This window comes from Leuresthes tenuis, unplaced genomic scaffold (genome assembly GCF_036924035.1).
Source record: "Leuresthes tenuis unplaced genomic scaffold, fLeuTen1.0.hap1 SCAF_7, whole genome shotgun sequence".
NCBI classification, from domain to species: Eukaryota; Metazoa; Chordata; class Actinopteri; order Atheriniformes; family Atherinopsidae; genus Leuresthes; species Leuresthes tenuis.
In genome coordinates this window covers 3884407-3900394 of record NW_027325361.1, presented here as the reverse complement: position 1 = coordinate 3900394, position 15988 = coordinate 3884407, and the positions used below count along the sequence as shown (strand labels likewise).

Below are 15988 nucleotides of genomic sequence, written 5' to 3'. Positions count from 1 at the left end.
TCCCTTCTGTCACTCCATCTGGTTGCAAACTGCACCAGGACTTGCAGATGTGGTCTGCTAGTTGCCGAGGAGTCCCTGTTACTCTGCCACTGTTAGTTGGGTGTTTGTTTTGCCCGGGTCACATCAGCTAGAAATACTGTAATATCAGAGGTTTAATTTGTGTGTTTCCATCAGGCGCAACCAGGATGTCTAAAAAAGAGAATAAACTTTCGAGGTCAAAGTTTAAGTTACCACAGACATGCGTTACACCCATCCTGCAACACCTTTACGGGCTCCCAATAAAGCAGCACATCCTCACAACAAACTTATAAAGTGTCTTTGAGCTTTATTGAAAGAGCTGATAAATTAAATGTATTATTATTGTTGTTATTATTGAGTGTGCCTGCAAAGCACCAGCAACACCCATCCACAACCTTTACAACCAGTCAAACCAAAAAGGGAACAGTAAACTTAAAAATCGCAATAGAAAACTAGAAGAACTACTAGAATACACAGTGAACTGAGTTTTATTAAAAATGCTTGTGCCCCCCCCCACTTCTGAAAGCAAAATTTGGTCCCTGCTCCTGATAACTCGGAAATAATGCAGCATCTTGGGCCCTTATCATCTTCAGTCTGTTCTGTTGTGGGAAATCTATGGGTGCTATTTGATCATTCTGTCATTCAACACACATAAAATCATGTTTCTTCCACCTCCGTAACTTTGGCAAACTGAGGGCCGTCGTCTCCCAGGCTGACATGGAGATACTCACACTCATCAAAACGGTCCTTCACCATTTACAATCTGCACTGGCTTCCAGACACTTACAAGATTCAATGTAAATCACTCACCATCACTTACAGGTAGGGATGGGAATCGAAAACCGGCTCCCAGTAGTTCGATTCCGTGGAATCGTTAATCCGCCTGCCTAACGATCCCGTTTATAGCTTCCGCTAATGTCTGACGCATTTGCGCGATGACGTCAGAGGCAGAAGCGCCCTAAAGTTTGGTTATATTTCACCAAAAAGGACAATATTAGGACCAGCTGCAGCACATGTGGAGCTGTGATCCCATCAAAGGGGAGAAATCCCTCCAACATGCTGAAACATTTGACCACACAGCATGCAGTTACTGTGCATGAATGTAAAGTCTTTGACGCGCTGCGAAGCGATGGCGGTGACACTCGCAGGCAAGCCTTTGACGCAGCGTTTTCCATCTCAAAAGTCCCAGGTAACGTAAAACTTCCAGGTCCCGTTGATTGCAAGAATGTTAGCGACATACTGGATGAATAATTTCCATCTGATATTAATATTTAGTTTGACGAGGACTGCAAGAGTGAGGCAGGCTCAGAGGCAGGCTCAGAGGCAGACTCCCGCATACATGTAGCCTTTCATCGAGGCAGGAAAAAGTAAAATGACAGAGGTGAAAACAGATGAATGTCACGAGCAGTTACGAGATTTGTGGTGAAAGGTTTGCCCCCTTTTGCCACGGCAGAAGCCCCTGACTTTTGGTAGGATAATCCAGGATTTGCAGCCATTTGTACTATATGTAAATGGATGAGAATCGATAAGGAACCGAACCGATATCGATAATGGAATTGCTAAATTCTTAATTCCCATCCCTACTTACCTCCTCGATCTCACATCCATACCACCTCACGGGCAACTTAGATCCAGTCACCAGAGCCTGTTGCCTGAAAACCTGCGGGGAAAGAGCTTAGCCTCCACTGCCCCCCCAACTCTGGAGCGCTCTCCCTGCCAACATTAGATCTGCTGACAGTGGAGACTGCTTTAAGTCCCAGCTGAAGACGCATTTATTTAAAACTGCTTATGGTTAAGCCAGCAAATCTGATGTTATCCTTTTATAGATCATTTACTTTACCTTGTTATTATTTTATGCTCTGTTTTTATGGGGTTATTTATCTATTATTGTAAAGCACTTTGTGATTTTATCTGTGAAAAGCGCTTTATAAATAAATAAATAAGCAATTTATACAAAAAGAGCAAAATATCTAAAACACGAGCAAAGATATACACAAGGACACATCAATTACAAAGCATTACGGTACTGTGTGCTAAAAGGGTGCAGAGAATAGTGCAAAAGACTGGTTTCACATGACAGAATGACAGTGGCAGGGAGCAGCATTGCCTTCAGGGCGTCACCAGAGTTTAAATCACTTAATTATGACGAGCTGAGAAGCAGCTGTGGAAGCCCACACCGCATATTCCTACCATGGAGAATATTGGTGGATGGGTAAAGCCAGAAGTTGGCAATAACACAACCGAAAGGATGCCAACTGCAGAAAAACTCCCAAAGAAGAGGAAGAAACTGCTGTATGGCAGAGATGTGTTAGTATTTTTTATCTTTCTCAAGTGTTAGAAGTCAAAGAAGAAGCATTTTCTTTCTGAACACATGACAACAGGCCAGCTGTCATCCTACTTTCATTCAGGACTGTGACAGATTAGCCTTTTGATGGATGTTGTTGTCATCTAAAAACGGAGAAATAAAGAAAGAAAACATTGAAATAAACGTCCTTAAACAGAGGGAGAAAATGCAAAGAGAGAAATAAGTTAAATTATGAATAAAATGTACAATGATTTGATTTTTTTTTAAAAATTGTGATTTGACATTGAAATGTGAAAGTATAACACATAAATACATACGTGATAATAAGAGTAATTAAAAAAGGAAATGAAAAAAATAATATTTCAATAAAATGATCATAAATGTTTGTATCTATAAAAAAACCCTGAAAATTAAAGCAGAAGTTATTAATTAATGTGTAAAGAAATATTTGCTTAATATTAGTAGCAATCATTGGCATATTAGTATATCTATGTAGTCTATTTATTAAAGATTTAAGTTTTATTTAAGAGTACAACAAAACCAAAGGCACCAAAACTATGAAATAACCCAAAATGAATCATGTGTTGAGAAAACAAATCAGCAGATGTTTCCCACTTTCCTTTATGTGAGCTTTACGGAAAATTGAATGTATCTAACCCGGCTTAAAGAGATCGCTGCAGGAAAACTTTGTTTATCCTTCACTGATTGAGGTTGAGGCATTAAAACCGACACGGTTTAGTAAAACATCATCACTTACCTACAAACTGACCCTTTCACATGTTATCAACCTTTTTTCTGGCCTACCTACTGACAAACTCTGTCTTTCATGCAAAAGACTCAAATTGTGGTTCAAAAGAAACCATCTTAAACAGACTACATTGCTTTTGAAAGTTGAGCTGGTTGGCATGACAAATATGCAGGAAAACAATAATTTTTGGGCCTGTTTTACAGCACACCATGAGACTGGAGGACCAGCCGCGGGACTGGAAGACCTGGAGTTTCATCTGCTGCAGAGGAGAGGTTTCTTAGAAATCAACAACAAGAAGGAGCTCAAAATTAGGGCCCACATGATGTGTTCATGGAAACCACTACTGATGGAGAACAGTGTCAAAAAGCAGAGGTTAGTCCAGTTCCACCAGTGGAAATCTGAACCTCATAGAAATGTATAGATACACAACATCCCATCATCCCATCTGGTCTGAGCTTCAGGACCAATGTGTTGTCAAATGAATGCATATAAAAAGCATGCTGCTTCCGCTACTTTTGGCGTGTCATTTATACACATTTTCAGCTTGCAGCGCATCATTTCACGCCGTTAAAATAACATCTGACCTGGTTAGAGTTAGGGTATAGTATGACGGAGGATCTCCTGCCGTCACAGCACATACCGTGAAAATTACTGTTCATACGGTGAAACGGTTGGACTCCAGGACTGGCCTCCAAATACATCGCATGAAATAAGTACAAAAAGTATTGTAATAACATGCCAAATGACTTGGTGTGCAATAACTACACCTTTTCACGAGAGCAGGTTATCAGGACATTGATCCAAACCATCCCTGAAGGGGATTTTTGTACCAATTCCTCCGTCTTGTTAAGGAGATTAAATGCTACACTGGCCTCCGTAACCCCGCCATCCACCACACACTTAAGCTGTTCGTGCTCTGGCTCAGCAAAGAGTTGGCACTAGCATAGCATTGTTTTTTTTGGCTCTGGAGCTGGTGCTTTGGCGATTGAAACAGAAAGAACTGGTTCAAAGTTAGGCTCTGGCTCTGAACCAGATCTGGAAGCGCTTTGGTGGAAAATAAACAATAAGAGCTGTTTAGATAAGGAGGAGTATGATGGATTTATACGACCTGAACTCATCAATCATCAACATTAACCTTGCACCGATGGTTTGAGATAAGCTGAAGCATAGAGTGAAGGAGAAGCATAGAGTGAAGGATGTTAAAGCTCTTATTAAAGTAAAAGGTGGCGACTTGAAGAGTTTAAAATTTGCAACTAAATTAATTAAATTACTTCATAATTCAGTTCTGTTCCACAAGGCAGAGGATGAGGATGACTGCAGCTGAATTAGAGAAAAACAAAGAGAGTTTTAGGGGATTTCCAGCACTCTGTTCAATGCTTTCAGCAAGATGATAAAAACTGAAATCTTATGTGAAGGTGAAGGTCAGCAGACTGTCTCATCAGCAACCAAAACAGATGAAGAGTGTTCAGGCAAATACCAAAAACAAAATGTATCTTCTCATGGCCAGATCTGGCAGAGAGCCACGCTGATAGCTTTGTTTAAATGTCAAGATTTTGAGATTTCCACAGACCATTTTACTCTTGTTGTAGTTTTAGCTTTTGACCGTAAAGTATTTTTAAAAAAAAGTCCAAAACTGAGCACAACACGTGTTTCAACACAGTGACCTGGATAATCTACAGGACATGTTGTTCCTGTTCATCATAGCTGCAGACAGGGCTGGGGATTATTGTGACGCTACCACGAGAGACGCCCCCCCCGAGCAGCAAAAATAGAAAGTTTACCTTTGTTGTTTCAGGGTTTAGGCAGAGGAGTCGCTTTCATATGATCGTTTCTCATCTGGAGTTTTTATTTTGATCTATTCTTCGAAATGGGTCGTCCTGTGTGTGCGAGTCTGTGGGTCAAAGTGTCCGTTATCCAACTGTTTTTCACAGAATCTTTCAGTTTACCACAGGTCACCGTGATCCGCTGTTTTCGCAGGTTATTATGACATTTCATGCATGTTTTAAGGTGTTTTCTCTCAGCTCGTCACATTCCATCTGCGTCGAGGTTCAGAAGAGACCAAACATGCAGGAGTGGTGCGAGAGGGTTAGAAAGGGTCGCGGCTGTTCTTACACAACCCAGAGTTCATTCACCCTGCGTGCATCTGTGCTGGTGTGCATGCGGGCAAAACACAACGCACAAGACGGAGAACAACACGCTTGCATTGGGGAAATCCTTGATGAGAAACAGTCGGGAGGGAGGATGTTTTCTCTCTGTTAATCACAAATAAGCAGGTTGTGTTTCTGGCTCCCGTTGTACAACTTGAGGAAGAGTTTCATAACCTTGCAAAGGTTGTGAAACTACAACGTCTTGGAAGAACATTTACACTTTAGTATTTGGAAAGAATTTGAACATGTGGATTTGATTGAATGTGAGAAAACAGGATTGATGGAAGTGTAGCGTACGAAGGCCCTGGGACACGAAGAGGAACAAAAAGCCCGACTTCTGCACCTTGGATCGTGGCTACAGCTGGATGCATCTGTATACTAATCTGAATGACAACAGAACCTGTCTATGTCTATCTATCCATGATCCACATCTGGATTGTATTCCTTAGAGTCGTAACATAATGATGCCGTTTTATTTAATAGTTGTAGCTAATGTCTTTAGTCGTGGTTAAGACATGATGCCTGCTACTTGATGTCAGCTAAAGGCTTGCAGAAGTACTTTTATTTACCGTTTTTTTCCAGAGTTGGATAAGAAAATCAGTATCACTCTCGTGTGTTTCTGTTGAAGCTGAGAGGCATTCAGCCGAGCTTAGACTGGAGGATTACATACATAAACAGTTAGCCTAATTCTACTCAAAGTTTGTTTACCCTGACGCCATTATCCCGGTTATGCGACTTATCCTCCTCTTGATCGTGCTCAGAGCATGATGCTTACATTAAGCTCAGATAATTGTGTTCCATATCCTGGAGCACGCTGCAAATACTGCTGACGGTGGCTGCTGTCACCGTTTGTTTAACCAAAGCCAGCTTCTTGTAACTTATCTGGTTCCACGTGGATTCATCTGATATCACTGAGACTGCGGTATTTGTACTTCATCTTAATCTTGCTCTGAAAATGTCACTGCTATAGACGATGCTTGGTATTGTGGTGCCACAGATGTGGAACTGAAGAAGTGATCAAAGGGCCAAACTTTGGACAATCCAGCAGAAACATGGGCTTTTGACAGCTGCCTATATCCGATACTCTCAGAAAAAGCCTTCTTAGGTTTGGCAAAGCTTTTGAGACAAATCTTGTTGGTGGTTTGCTGATTTTTGCCTGCTTTCTGAGGCATTGTGGGAGACAATTTTGTTGAAAAGTGTTTCCCGATGTACTCTTTGAACTTAGAGATCATCTCTTGTCATACATTCGTTACCTAAAATTAAATAAAACTATTTAGACGCGTCATATGGAGTTAACGTTTCAAACCGGCGCTGGCAGAGACGGATAAATGCAGACGACACTCTTTACTGTGTTTTTCAAGATTTATGAGGCCCTCGAAGGCTGCTTTAAGAGCTTTTTTCCTCCATATGTGTATGATTGGGTGTCACAATTAAGATCATCATGTATCCAAGAAACTGAACCTGTGGGTAACTCAGCTGCTGTTGATATGCATCAATCAAATAAGTTGATAATGCATCAAGTTGTTTTTTGTGTTCCTCTTAGGTCTCTTTGGTCCTTCCTTCAAGGCTCATCTCTCTAGTTATAGAAAATAAAATGATAAATCTGGGGTTCAGGTAGGTTTCCCACAACTTTCAGCTTGTCAGTGAGGTAGCCTGAAGTAACACATTTCCACCCCTTATATATCCTTCATCTTAAAGGGCTGAGTACTTTCATCTTGGGTGGGCTCTTAATTATATTGGGTGGGTTGAGGAGAGGACACACGAGAAAGAAAGCCTTATAATTATGTGGAAATTTAGTCCCTTTTTTAGTGTAAAAGAGAGCTCAGAAACATTTGCAAAAGTTTGCAGGTTTGAGTTGTTTTAAATGGAGAAATTGACCTTTTATCTCCGTTTCCAGTCAGAAATCCTCCTCGAACTGAGAGCGCTTTCACCGCCGTCTATTGCAGGTTATTATGTAACCAAATAACTAATACTAATTAGCACTTTACACAACCCAACTTAGAGAAAAAGAGGGAATTAAAAAGCAGCCTTAAGTCAAGCCCTTAAGTAAAGGTGCTGAGCCAAAGAGAAACATGAAGTGAAATGATTTACTTGGACTATCTTAGGTTACTTACTGTTGCAAAGGAGCCCCCGATTTCAAAAGCATGTGAGCAGATGCTGCACAGCACAGTCATTCATATGGACCCGACACTGAGGACACTCACTTGCATAATTTAGGTAAAGATGGCACCAGTAAAACCCCTTCTTCCTGCTAAAATGCAACCTTTATGTTTGATGTTACGCTGCTGGTTCACCGCTTGTTTGCCCCCCCCCCTCGCATGCAGAAATCTGTTCCCTACACAAACATGATTGCAAATGACAAAAAAAGGTAACATTTCCAAAGTTACAAGCACACACAGACGCTCTTTGGCAGCGGGGTTGTGTTTTTCCTCCCACGCTCCAGGGTCCAGATTCCAGCAGGGTTTACAGTAAGGGATGTTATGACACACAGGGTAAGCAGCGTGAGGGTGGGGCCGGGGCAGAAGAATTATCATTAACCCCACGGAGCGTCGCGGTTGGCTGCGTCAGAGCAGCGATCCCCCCTCTGCAGTGTGTGACTCAGACTGCTGATAGGTGGCCGTTCCACAACACCACAGCTGTAAACGAGGCCCGAAAGGCCCATTTCCGCTTCTTATCTCGGAGAGTGTGAGTGTTTATGCTGGCACTCCTGAGCCGGGCGCGCTTGATCATATCAGAGAGTCCAGCAGGTGGTAAACACTCCCATACACACACACACACACTGGAGGAAATTTTTGGGTTATCAACAAGTGGAGTATTGACATCCTCTGTGGTGATTGCACACAATCAGCATGAATCACAAAGCTAATAGACGGAGGAGGAAGAGTTGACTGGTTTATCATTTACCCGCTGAAAAACACAACCTTGATGTTTTCTTGTCAGGGCACAACCTTGTTGTGTTGCCATGACAACCTGTCATTCAGGATGCTCACGGCTTTGCCACGCCAGCAGCACAACACACACACCCGTTCACATCGCTGATGAATGTTTGGAGGCCGGTTCTTCCTGCGACAGGACCTGAAACATCCTTTCGCTCTCAGCTCAATGATAAGGCCTCGCATTTGCTTTGTTTTCTTTCTCCTCCAGCAAAGAAAACAAAGGGTGGGATGCAGAAGGGAGACACAAACACACTGTACATAACCCACTGAGACACCTTTTGGACTCCCCCACACAAAGAGAAATGTAAGGAAACAGGGACCGTTTGCCCTGCTTTAATGCCACAAAGCAGAGTTGTGAAATCTGTATGTTGATTTAAATCGGTTCATACAGCTCAGCTTGAGGACGACTTGTTTCTGACATTTCACTGGTTTTAACCCCTTAAACCCTCAGAGAGTTTATGACATTTTCAGGCAGTGGCAGCTCCACAACTGGAAGGTTAAAAATGAACAAACCTGGATCATATGGATGAGACACTTTTAGAAATGCTTTCACAACACATCAAGCACACAAGGCCCGTCAAAACCAAGTCCTATTGGATCTTAAAGCCCTCATGCAACCCCAAACCAGAATTAGTTGCTCAGACAACATATATGTTGATATATATCCACTTCGTAATGTTTTCACTCCTCTACCAAAGTGTCTGAAGGTGCAGCAGTGCAGGGTCAGTGTTTTAAGACTCTCCAGAACTCTCAATCGGTGACAGGTCTGCTTGAAAAATGCTTGGACGTCCCTGGAAAAGATGTGGCCTTGAAGGCAGCACCTGTTGCTGTAAAGTCTCAGTGAGCTTTTCTGCATTAATGCTGCCATCAGAAGTGGAAATGAGCTTTGCCCCCTGATCCAACCCCATACCATCACAGAGCCTGGCTGCAGGGACTGGTTGCTGACAGCAGGCTGGATGCTGCTTTTGCTCTTTGCTCCATTTCTTCCAGCAAAGATGTGGAATACTGATGGGTCTGACCACAGCACACGTTTCCACCGTGTGACGGTCCATCCCAGACGCCTCCGAGCCCAGAGAAGTGGACGCCTTCTAACCCCTCGTCCATGTGCTTCTATCAGCTGCTGATGAATGACGGTTCTTGATGCAGCGCCGTCTGAGGGGTCAGAGGTCACGGGTGTCCAGCTTGGGCTCGCTCCCTTGTGCTTTACACACTGAAACTCCAACAGATACCTTGAATATTTTCATGATTTTACACCACAGTACGAGAAATGCCCAACCCCCCCAGTCTTTCTGTGAGGAGCATTACTTTTAAACAGTTCCATGATTTTCTCACTCAGCTGACAAACCAAAGGCCCTCTTTTCCACCCCAGTTTGTCAAAAACTCTGCCTTTCATGGAGACTGCTTTAGAAATAATATGATTTTCTAAACTTCATCACATCCAATCTTTACTTTTTAATTGAAAACATAGATGTATCCTTACAAATTAAATGATGTTGATGACGTGAAACACCAAATATACTGAAGTCATGATGTTTGCAATGAAATAACAGTCAAAATAAATGAAAAGTAAATGATTTTCTCGCCGTTTTAAGTCTTTCTGATTTGTAGTTTTGCTTAATAAGATGTTAGACATTTCTGGACAGCTGGCTGTAAAAATAAACTAATTAAACAGTCATTTTTCCTACTTTTGATGTCTTCTTTCACTGTGTCTTCATGCCTTTTTAGGGGCAGATTAGCAAACTAAAACCATGGTCGCTGAGCTATGTTTTAGTTTAATATCGCTTCAGGAGATGAGGACAATCCATGCAGTTATACTTCTTTTTATTTGTTTTATAGAACTGGGAATAAGATATAAAATGAGTCTCTTTTACAACCCTTATGATGCATCTTTTGATTGCATTTAGCCTAAATATCAGACAAACACTCCCATTATACGGCAGCTGCTCTGCTTTCATGCTTTCACGGCAGCAGACGTGTTTCTACCGTCAGTGAGAGGCCAACATCAGGCCGACACTGACCTCTGTGCTGCTTCCATCTAACATCAGCTGCTGTTTTTCTGCTGTTATGTAACTTTAACCTGAGTTTGTCAAACCCTCAGTGTGAGCTGTGCGAGTGGAAATGAGCACAGGAGGAGCTTTCATACTGCTGGAGACACGCCCCCCTGGCTTTATTCTTGTAATCATAATACGTTAATATTCTGGTCGTGTAAACACTTAGTATAAAATATCGTCTTTAACAAAATGTACATTCACATAAAACATCTCGATAAATACGTCTTAAACAAAAGAACTTGACAAATATCAGGTCATTCTTAATATATCTCTGGAAAAGACCATGTAGAATAATAGCCAGTAATACCCACATATAACAATTGAAACCCGTATCATACAGTATTAAAAATATCCAATTTACAGGAAAAATATTATACACAACTCCTTTTCATGAACTTCTGCAACTGTTTAAAGCATGTGTAGAAAAATAATCTCAAACCTCAAAGAAAGCATCCAAGCTACCAGATTTAGGTCTATATTAAATATGATAAGAAGTACAAGGTGTTGTCCGTCAGTTCGGTTTTTTTTTTAACAAATCCTTCCAAAATCAACACTTTCTGTCGCTTTAATCCACAAAGCTGCTGGAGAACAGCTCAAACAGTAAAAATACAGCCATTCAACACAAGGAACTCCACAATAACCGTAGCCACACGTGTTCAGCTGTGCTACAGCGCCACACGAGAACTCTGATATGTTTATGAAAATAGGTTGGCACATTTGAAAACCGGCTACCTGTCGACTACAGCAGGAGCAGCGAGGAGGAGGAGGAGGAGCCCTCGGCCTGATGTCCATCTATCCTGAAACAAAGTCCTAAAAAAGAGTCAAACATCGAGCTCAAGAAGAAGACACGTGTCAATAAAGCACCTTACATTCAAGAGGAACCGCTACCGTCACCGCATGCATGAGGACGACATTAAACGGAGTCCGCTGCTCGGCCTGCATCAGAGTTTCATCAAAGCATGCATGTAAGAGCCACAGGCTGGCAGGCAGTGCATGCGAGAACAGATTAAAGGAGAGTTAATGGCTGCGGTGAGCCGTACTGTGAGGAGCATGCTGTACCATGAAATAAATCATCTGGGTTTGCATGGTGAGGCCAGAACCAGAGGTTTGGGTGTCTCCTCATAAACAAGTTTTCTTTTCTCCAGAAAAGCAGCTTTCAGTCCTTAAAAATAGCAGAATAGAATATATCAACCATAGAATATATTTCTTCATAGACGAGCACGGAAAAAAGAGGAAATCACACCATACAGAAAGTAAGTCATGCTTCAACGCCACAGAGATAAAGACCGCTGTGGCGAGCTATGCACTCGACTGGCTACAAACACTATCGGGTCAAAAGTGGGATCCAGCAGGCCACAGCATGCAAGGAGTGAACAGGCTGAGATAGGAGACGAACCGCTTTATTGCTACACTTTGACGAGGAAGAATCTGGAGGTCAAGCATCACAGGGAAACGGACGGCAAACATGACTGAAATGCAGCAGCGGCATCGTGCACTTCGAGCTCGGCTCGAGGAATCGGGAGTTTAACTGGAGTGTTTAATCGGAGTGGTTTCAGTGAAGGGCAGAAACGAGCTGAATGGCATCACTGAAGGCAATGCCTGTGGGTTTTTGGCAAGTTTATACCATTAACTGCCTGTGCTAGTTAAACATTTGGCGTCATCATCTTTAAAAACACATGGTGCCCGTGGAATCAATTCATCTGAAGCAATAAAGGAAGTGAAAGGCAACAAAAAATGTCAAGAGAGTCTTTGTGAGGAGTGGTTGCTAAGGCAAGATCACCGATTTGGTTTTACACCGAAAGAAAAAGGTCATCTTAAAGGAATTTGTTGTCGTTGTGAGAGGCTTGCGTGCTACACGGTTAACTGTGCGTGCGTTTAACTCTGATAACTCTGACATCCTTGGCCTCAGTGACGGAGCAACGCGGCCCGAGAACCCTGCAGAGTGAAGAAAGAAACAGGGCTCGAGTGTGGAAGGAGGGTCCGATCGAAGCCTCGCACACCGGGCCGAGTCCAGGCCTCCCACTGGACCATCAGCCTCCCTGCCGTCCAACAACAGCAGAAGAAGAGTGCAGAACAGCCTTCTCTGCTACAGCTGTCCTGTTGCTGTCTGCGTCTTTTACCCACCTCCACTTTTCTTTTCTTGCTTTCACCAGGAGACGGCGTGCATCACACCACTGCGGTGGGAACAGAGGGCAAGTACCTGGTGGTGCTGGTGGTCGGTTTGGCGATGCTCGGGCTGGGGGTCCTGATGTGGGCGTAGGTGGTGGCTGCGGGGGCAGGGCTCAGCCTGGTGCACACGCTGCCCTGGGCGAAGGCGCTCGCCCGGCGCTCTGCGCTGCTGAGCTGCAGCGGTTGGCTCTGAGACAGCCTGCTGCCTGGTCTGCGCCCCTCGAGGAAGTACGTCAGCATCTGGCCTTTGCCCTTCACGCTGACCTGGCCGCGGCACACGAAGTTGTAGTGGTCTGTAATGAGGCGATAAACGTCCTCTGTCACCTGGAGGGGAAACACAGAGGCTTGGTGTTTGCTGCATCCTGCACACACAGAAATAAGGGTTTCATTCCTGCACCTAAAGGTTCAGTTGTTAGAAAAAGTAAGGTACAGAAATGGTCCTTCAGCTGTAAATACTGTGGACCTTTATGGCTTCCCCCAAAGTCCAAAAACAATTGCTGACTCTAAAATATAACATGTGTGCCTTTGGGACCATTCCTTTACCTTCACTTCTTAGGGTGCAGTTCAAAATTAAGACTTAAGACAGGGGGAGCCCGAACCAACACTGCTAATGGGTTAAATGGGTTGGCTAAAATGGGTTCTAAAAATCGATAACATAATTAGTCACCAACGTGTTTAATTGTCGATAATTGTCGGTTACGTCATCATTACGTCTTTTTCACGCTGTCGAGCTGAACATCATTTTTCGTAAGGAGTGAGTCATCTCACTTCCTACCTATCTCTGCTTCGAGATGCACGCGCGTTACGGTAAATAATAGCTGGAGATGACCTGTAGAAACAGTGAAATGGCTGCGGCTGAATTATCGTCCTCTCGTCCAAAAGTGTCTGGGAGCATTTCACTCATGCATGAACATTTGAAGAGGAAGCAGGTTGGAGCTCTGGGAGACACCATAGAAAGATATTTAGCTTGTTAGCGTAGCCTGCTAGCTATAAATAAGAGTTGTCTTGGATTTTAACATTAAAGTGCAACATTAAAATTGTATCATTCAACTTCAGTCCAAAGTTACAACCAGGCTGTATTCTTTTACACTTTTTGGTATTGATTTGACTGTTGGTGCATTACAGCCAGCATTTGAATGTGTCCTTTTTCAGTTTTAGATTGTTTTAATTAGTAATTAATCGATTAGTCGATTAATTACTCGATGACTCGTCATAGTCGTTAGTTGCAGCCCTTTTTCTAAATCATTCATATGTTGATACCTTCGTGTTATTAAGTCTCTATTCATCGTGCTCAGTTGGAAGTTGCTGTTTTGGTTGTGACTGACAATGCATTAATAATACCTGCAGGTCCATTTAAAAGCAATTCATTAAGAGAGTTTTTTGACCATGTTATGAAACTCGTGATTCTGTACAAGGGAGAGTGAATCAGTCAGGCCTTTTTTTCCTTTTCATTGACAAAAGGGGTAATCATGCGTACAAAGAAGTTGCATGAGTCAGCCTGTTTGACCTTTAAGAAAATGTATGAATCAACAATAAAAAGCACAAAGAAAAAGAAAAAAACCTCAAATGACATCACATATACGTTTATTTGTGTTATTTTCATGTATTTCCTGGTTTTGGGAGGCCCAAGAACCCTGCAGGGAGTATTTTTATCAGTATTAATCAAACTGTTTGTGGTTAGAAAGGCAGGATCTGAACCAGTACCGACACCTGCTCACCTTTTTCAAATTAGGGTTTAAATTGTACCAATAGACAATCGTCAGGTCATACAAGGTCATTATTTTATTATTAACCTTTATTTATACAGGTAAAATCTCATTGAGACCCAGGGTCTCATTTGGAAGAGAGACCTGTTTTAGGTAGGCAGCATTAAGTCAGACTACTGGCTGCTTTCATTTTGAATAAAATCACTGACAGACGAGAAAACAACTAACAAGAAGACAGGCCAACACGAGTCTCCATCCTATGACGGCCTGCTACTGCAGCTCAGCTGCTTTTACGGCACGTGACGTTTACATCATAAGATTAGCTCGTTTTTTCTGGCTTAGACATTGCAATCAATCAGTCAATACGTGCTTATATGCAGCTTCAACATAAGCTGCATCCACAACTGTAGAAACATGCTTTTTACCTCCCGCTCCTGAAGAATAGTTCTGCAAGTTCTGCATCAGATTTCAGTCCTTTACTGCCCAAAGGATGTCTCCAGTGATTTAAGCAATGCTTATATTTACTCTTGTTTCTTTTTAAAAATCCTTTTGTATCTTTTCGGTGTATTTTTTTTTAATTAAACGGGTTTCTGGTTCACCAGAAGCAGCCACCATTGCTAAAATTACTTTGGTTTTAACTTGAACTCGTCTCTATGCCACCAGTTTGTTCGTATCCTAGGGTCCAGTCGATTAGCCTATTTCGCTTGGGAACCTTCCCACCCGAGTGAAATGACCCGGAAGTATCCGAGTAGCAGCCAAGATAAGATAAGGTCTAAGGAGAGGAGCTCCAATGCTTCCTTAATGATCCCTTCCAGCGTTGGATACACCGGATCATCCTTTATCAAAGGAAGGAGATAATTCCATCCCACAATTCCTTGCAGGTGCCGTTATTTTCATCCGGTTGCACCAACTGTGATTCATGTGGATGAAAATGAGAAGATGACGATATATATTGCATTAAATTAATGTGACATGAAAAGATTGCAATAATCTAAAGTGCTTTTTGGAGAATATTTGCTGAACATTTGTAATTTCAGTGTTGCAGAGCTTCACGGCGCTCATTGCAGCTCGGCTGCTAATCTTACCTTCACCCCATGAGGTTTTCCACAAGGTCAAGGAAAAGAACTTAGAAAAAGCCCCAAACTGTGAGCGGCAGCCACAGATTCTTCTTCTTTTGATGGATCTTGACACTAAAGTGACTCACATTCCATCTAGTGGTACAAGGTGGTATTGCAATAAATTGCGGTCCGTCCCCAAAGGATTTGTCTTCAGCGCAGTAAATCGGGTAAATTTAACATTTAACTTATTGCTTTTTTACAATTCTTCTTTGTTAACGTGTTCTTGGCAATTTGTTGCATCTTGTCTGATGACGCAGGCGCTTTAACAGGATGACATCACGGAAAAGAAAGAGGAAACGGACACAGCTGAGGAATACCTGTATCTTTCCCTGTACTCCAGTACTGTCCATCCTGCTGGCCACATTCACTGTGTTTCCCCAGATGTCATACTGAGGTCTCCTGGCTCCAATCACTCCTGCCACCACTGGGCCCACGTTGATACCTGGTGTGAACACAGTCCACAGCGTCTGTAAAGCTCATCATTTCGATACTAATGCAACTTTACTGAAAAACAAACACTTATTAGCACAAGTCCTGTGAATGCATAGCAAAAGTCTAATAAGTAAGAGTGTGTGTGCATCTGTTCTAGTAGTTTATCACTCATCCAACCATCCGTTACCAGGGTAACAGAGTAAATTAATCTGATTATATGATCTCAATGATGGAGCTTTAACACGTTTTCTCTCTCTTTGCTTTAAATACCTTTGACTGAATTTGGGATCAGAAGGTGAAAATGATGTAAAACCTTCACAGACTGCAGGAAAAACACGAAGAAACATACCATCACGCA

At 42.5% G+C, this 15988-nt stretch overlaps 1 protein-coding gene across 1 annotated transcript in view; it reads right to left on the bottom strand.

The window, feature by feature from the left end:
• Positions 1 to 10303: 10303 nt before the first annotated feature.
• Positions 10304 to 15988, bottom strand: part of LOC140311542 (adenylate cyclase type 1-like) — a 48416-nt gene continuing 42731 nt past the window's right edge. The window contains exons 19-20 of the mRNA XM_072388935.1: positions 15516 to 15640; positions 10304 to 12698 (exon numbers count right to left, since the gene is read on the bottom strand). Coding sequence (XP_072245036.1) covers positions 12372 to 12698; positions 15516 to 15640 — 452 coding nt within the window. The 3' untranslated portion in view covers positions 10304 to 12371. The remainder of the gene's footprint in view (positions 12699 to 15515; positions 15641 to 15988) is intronic.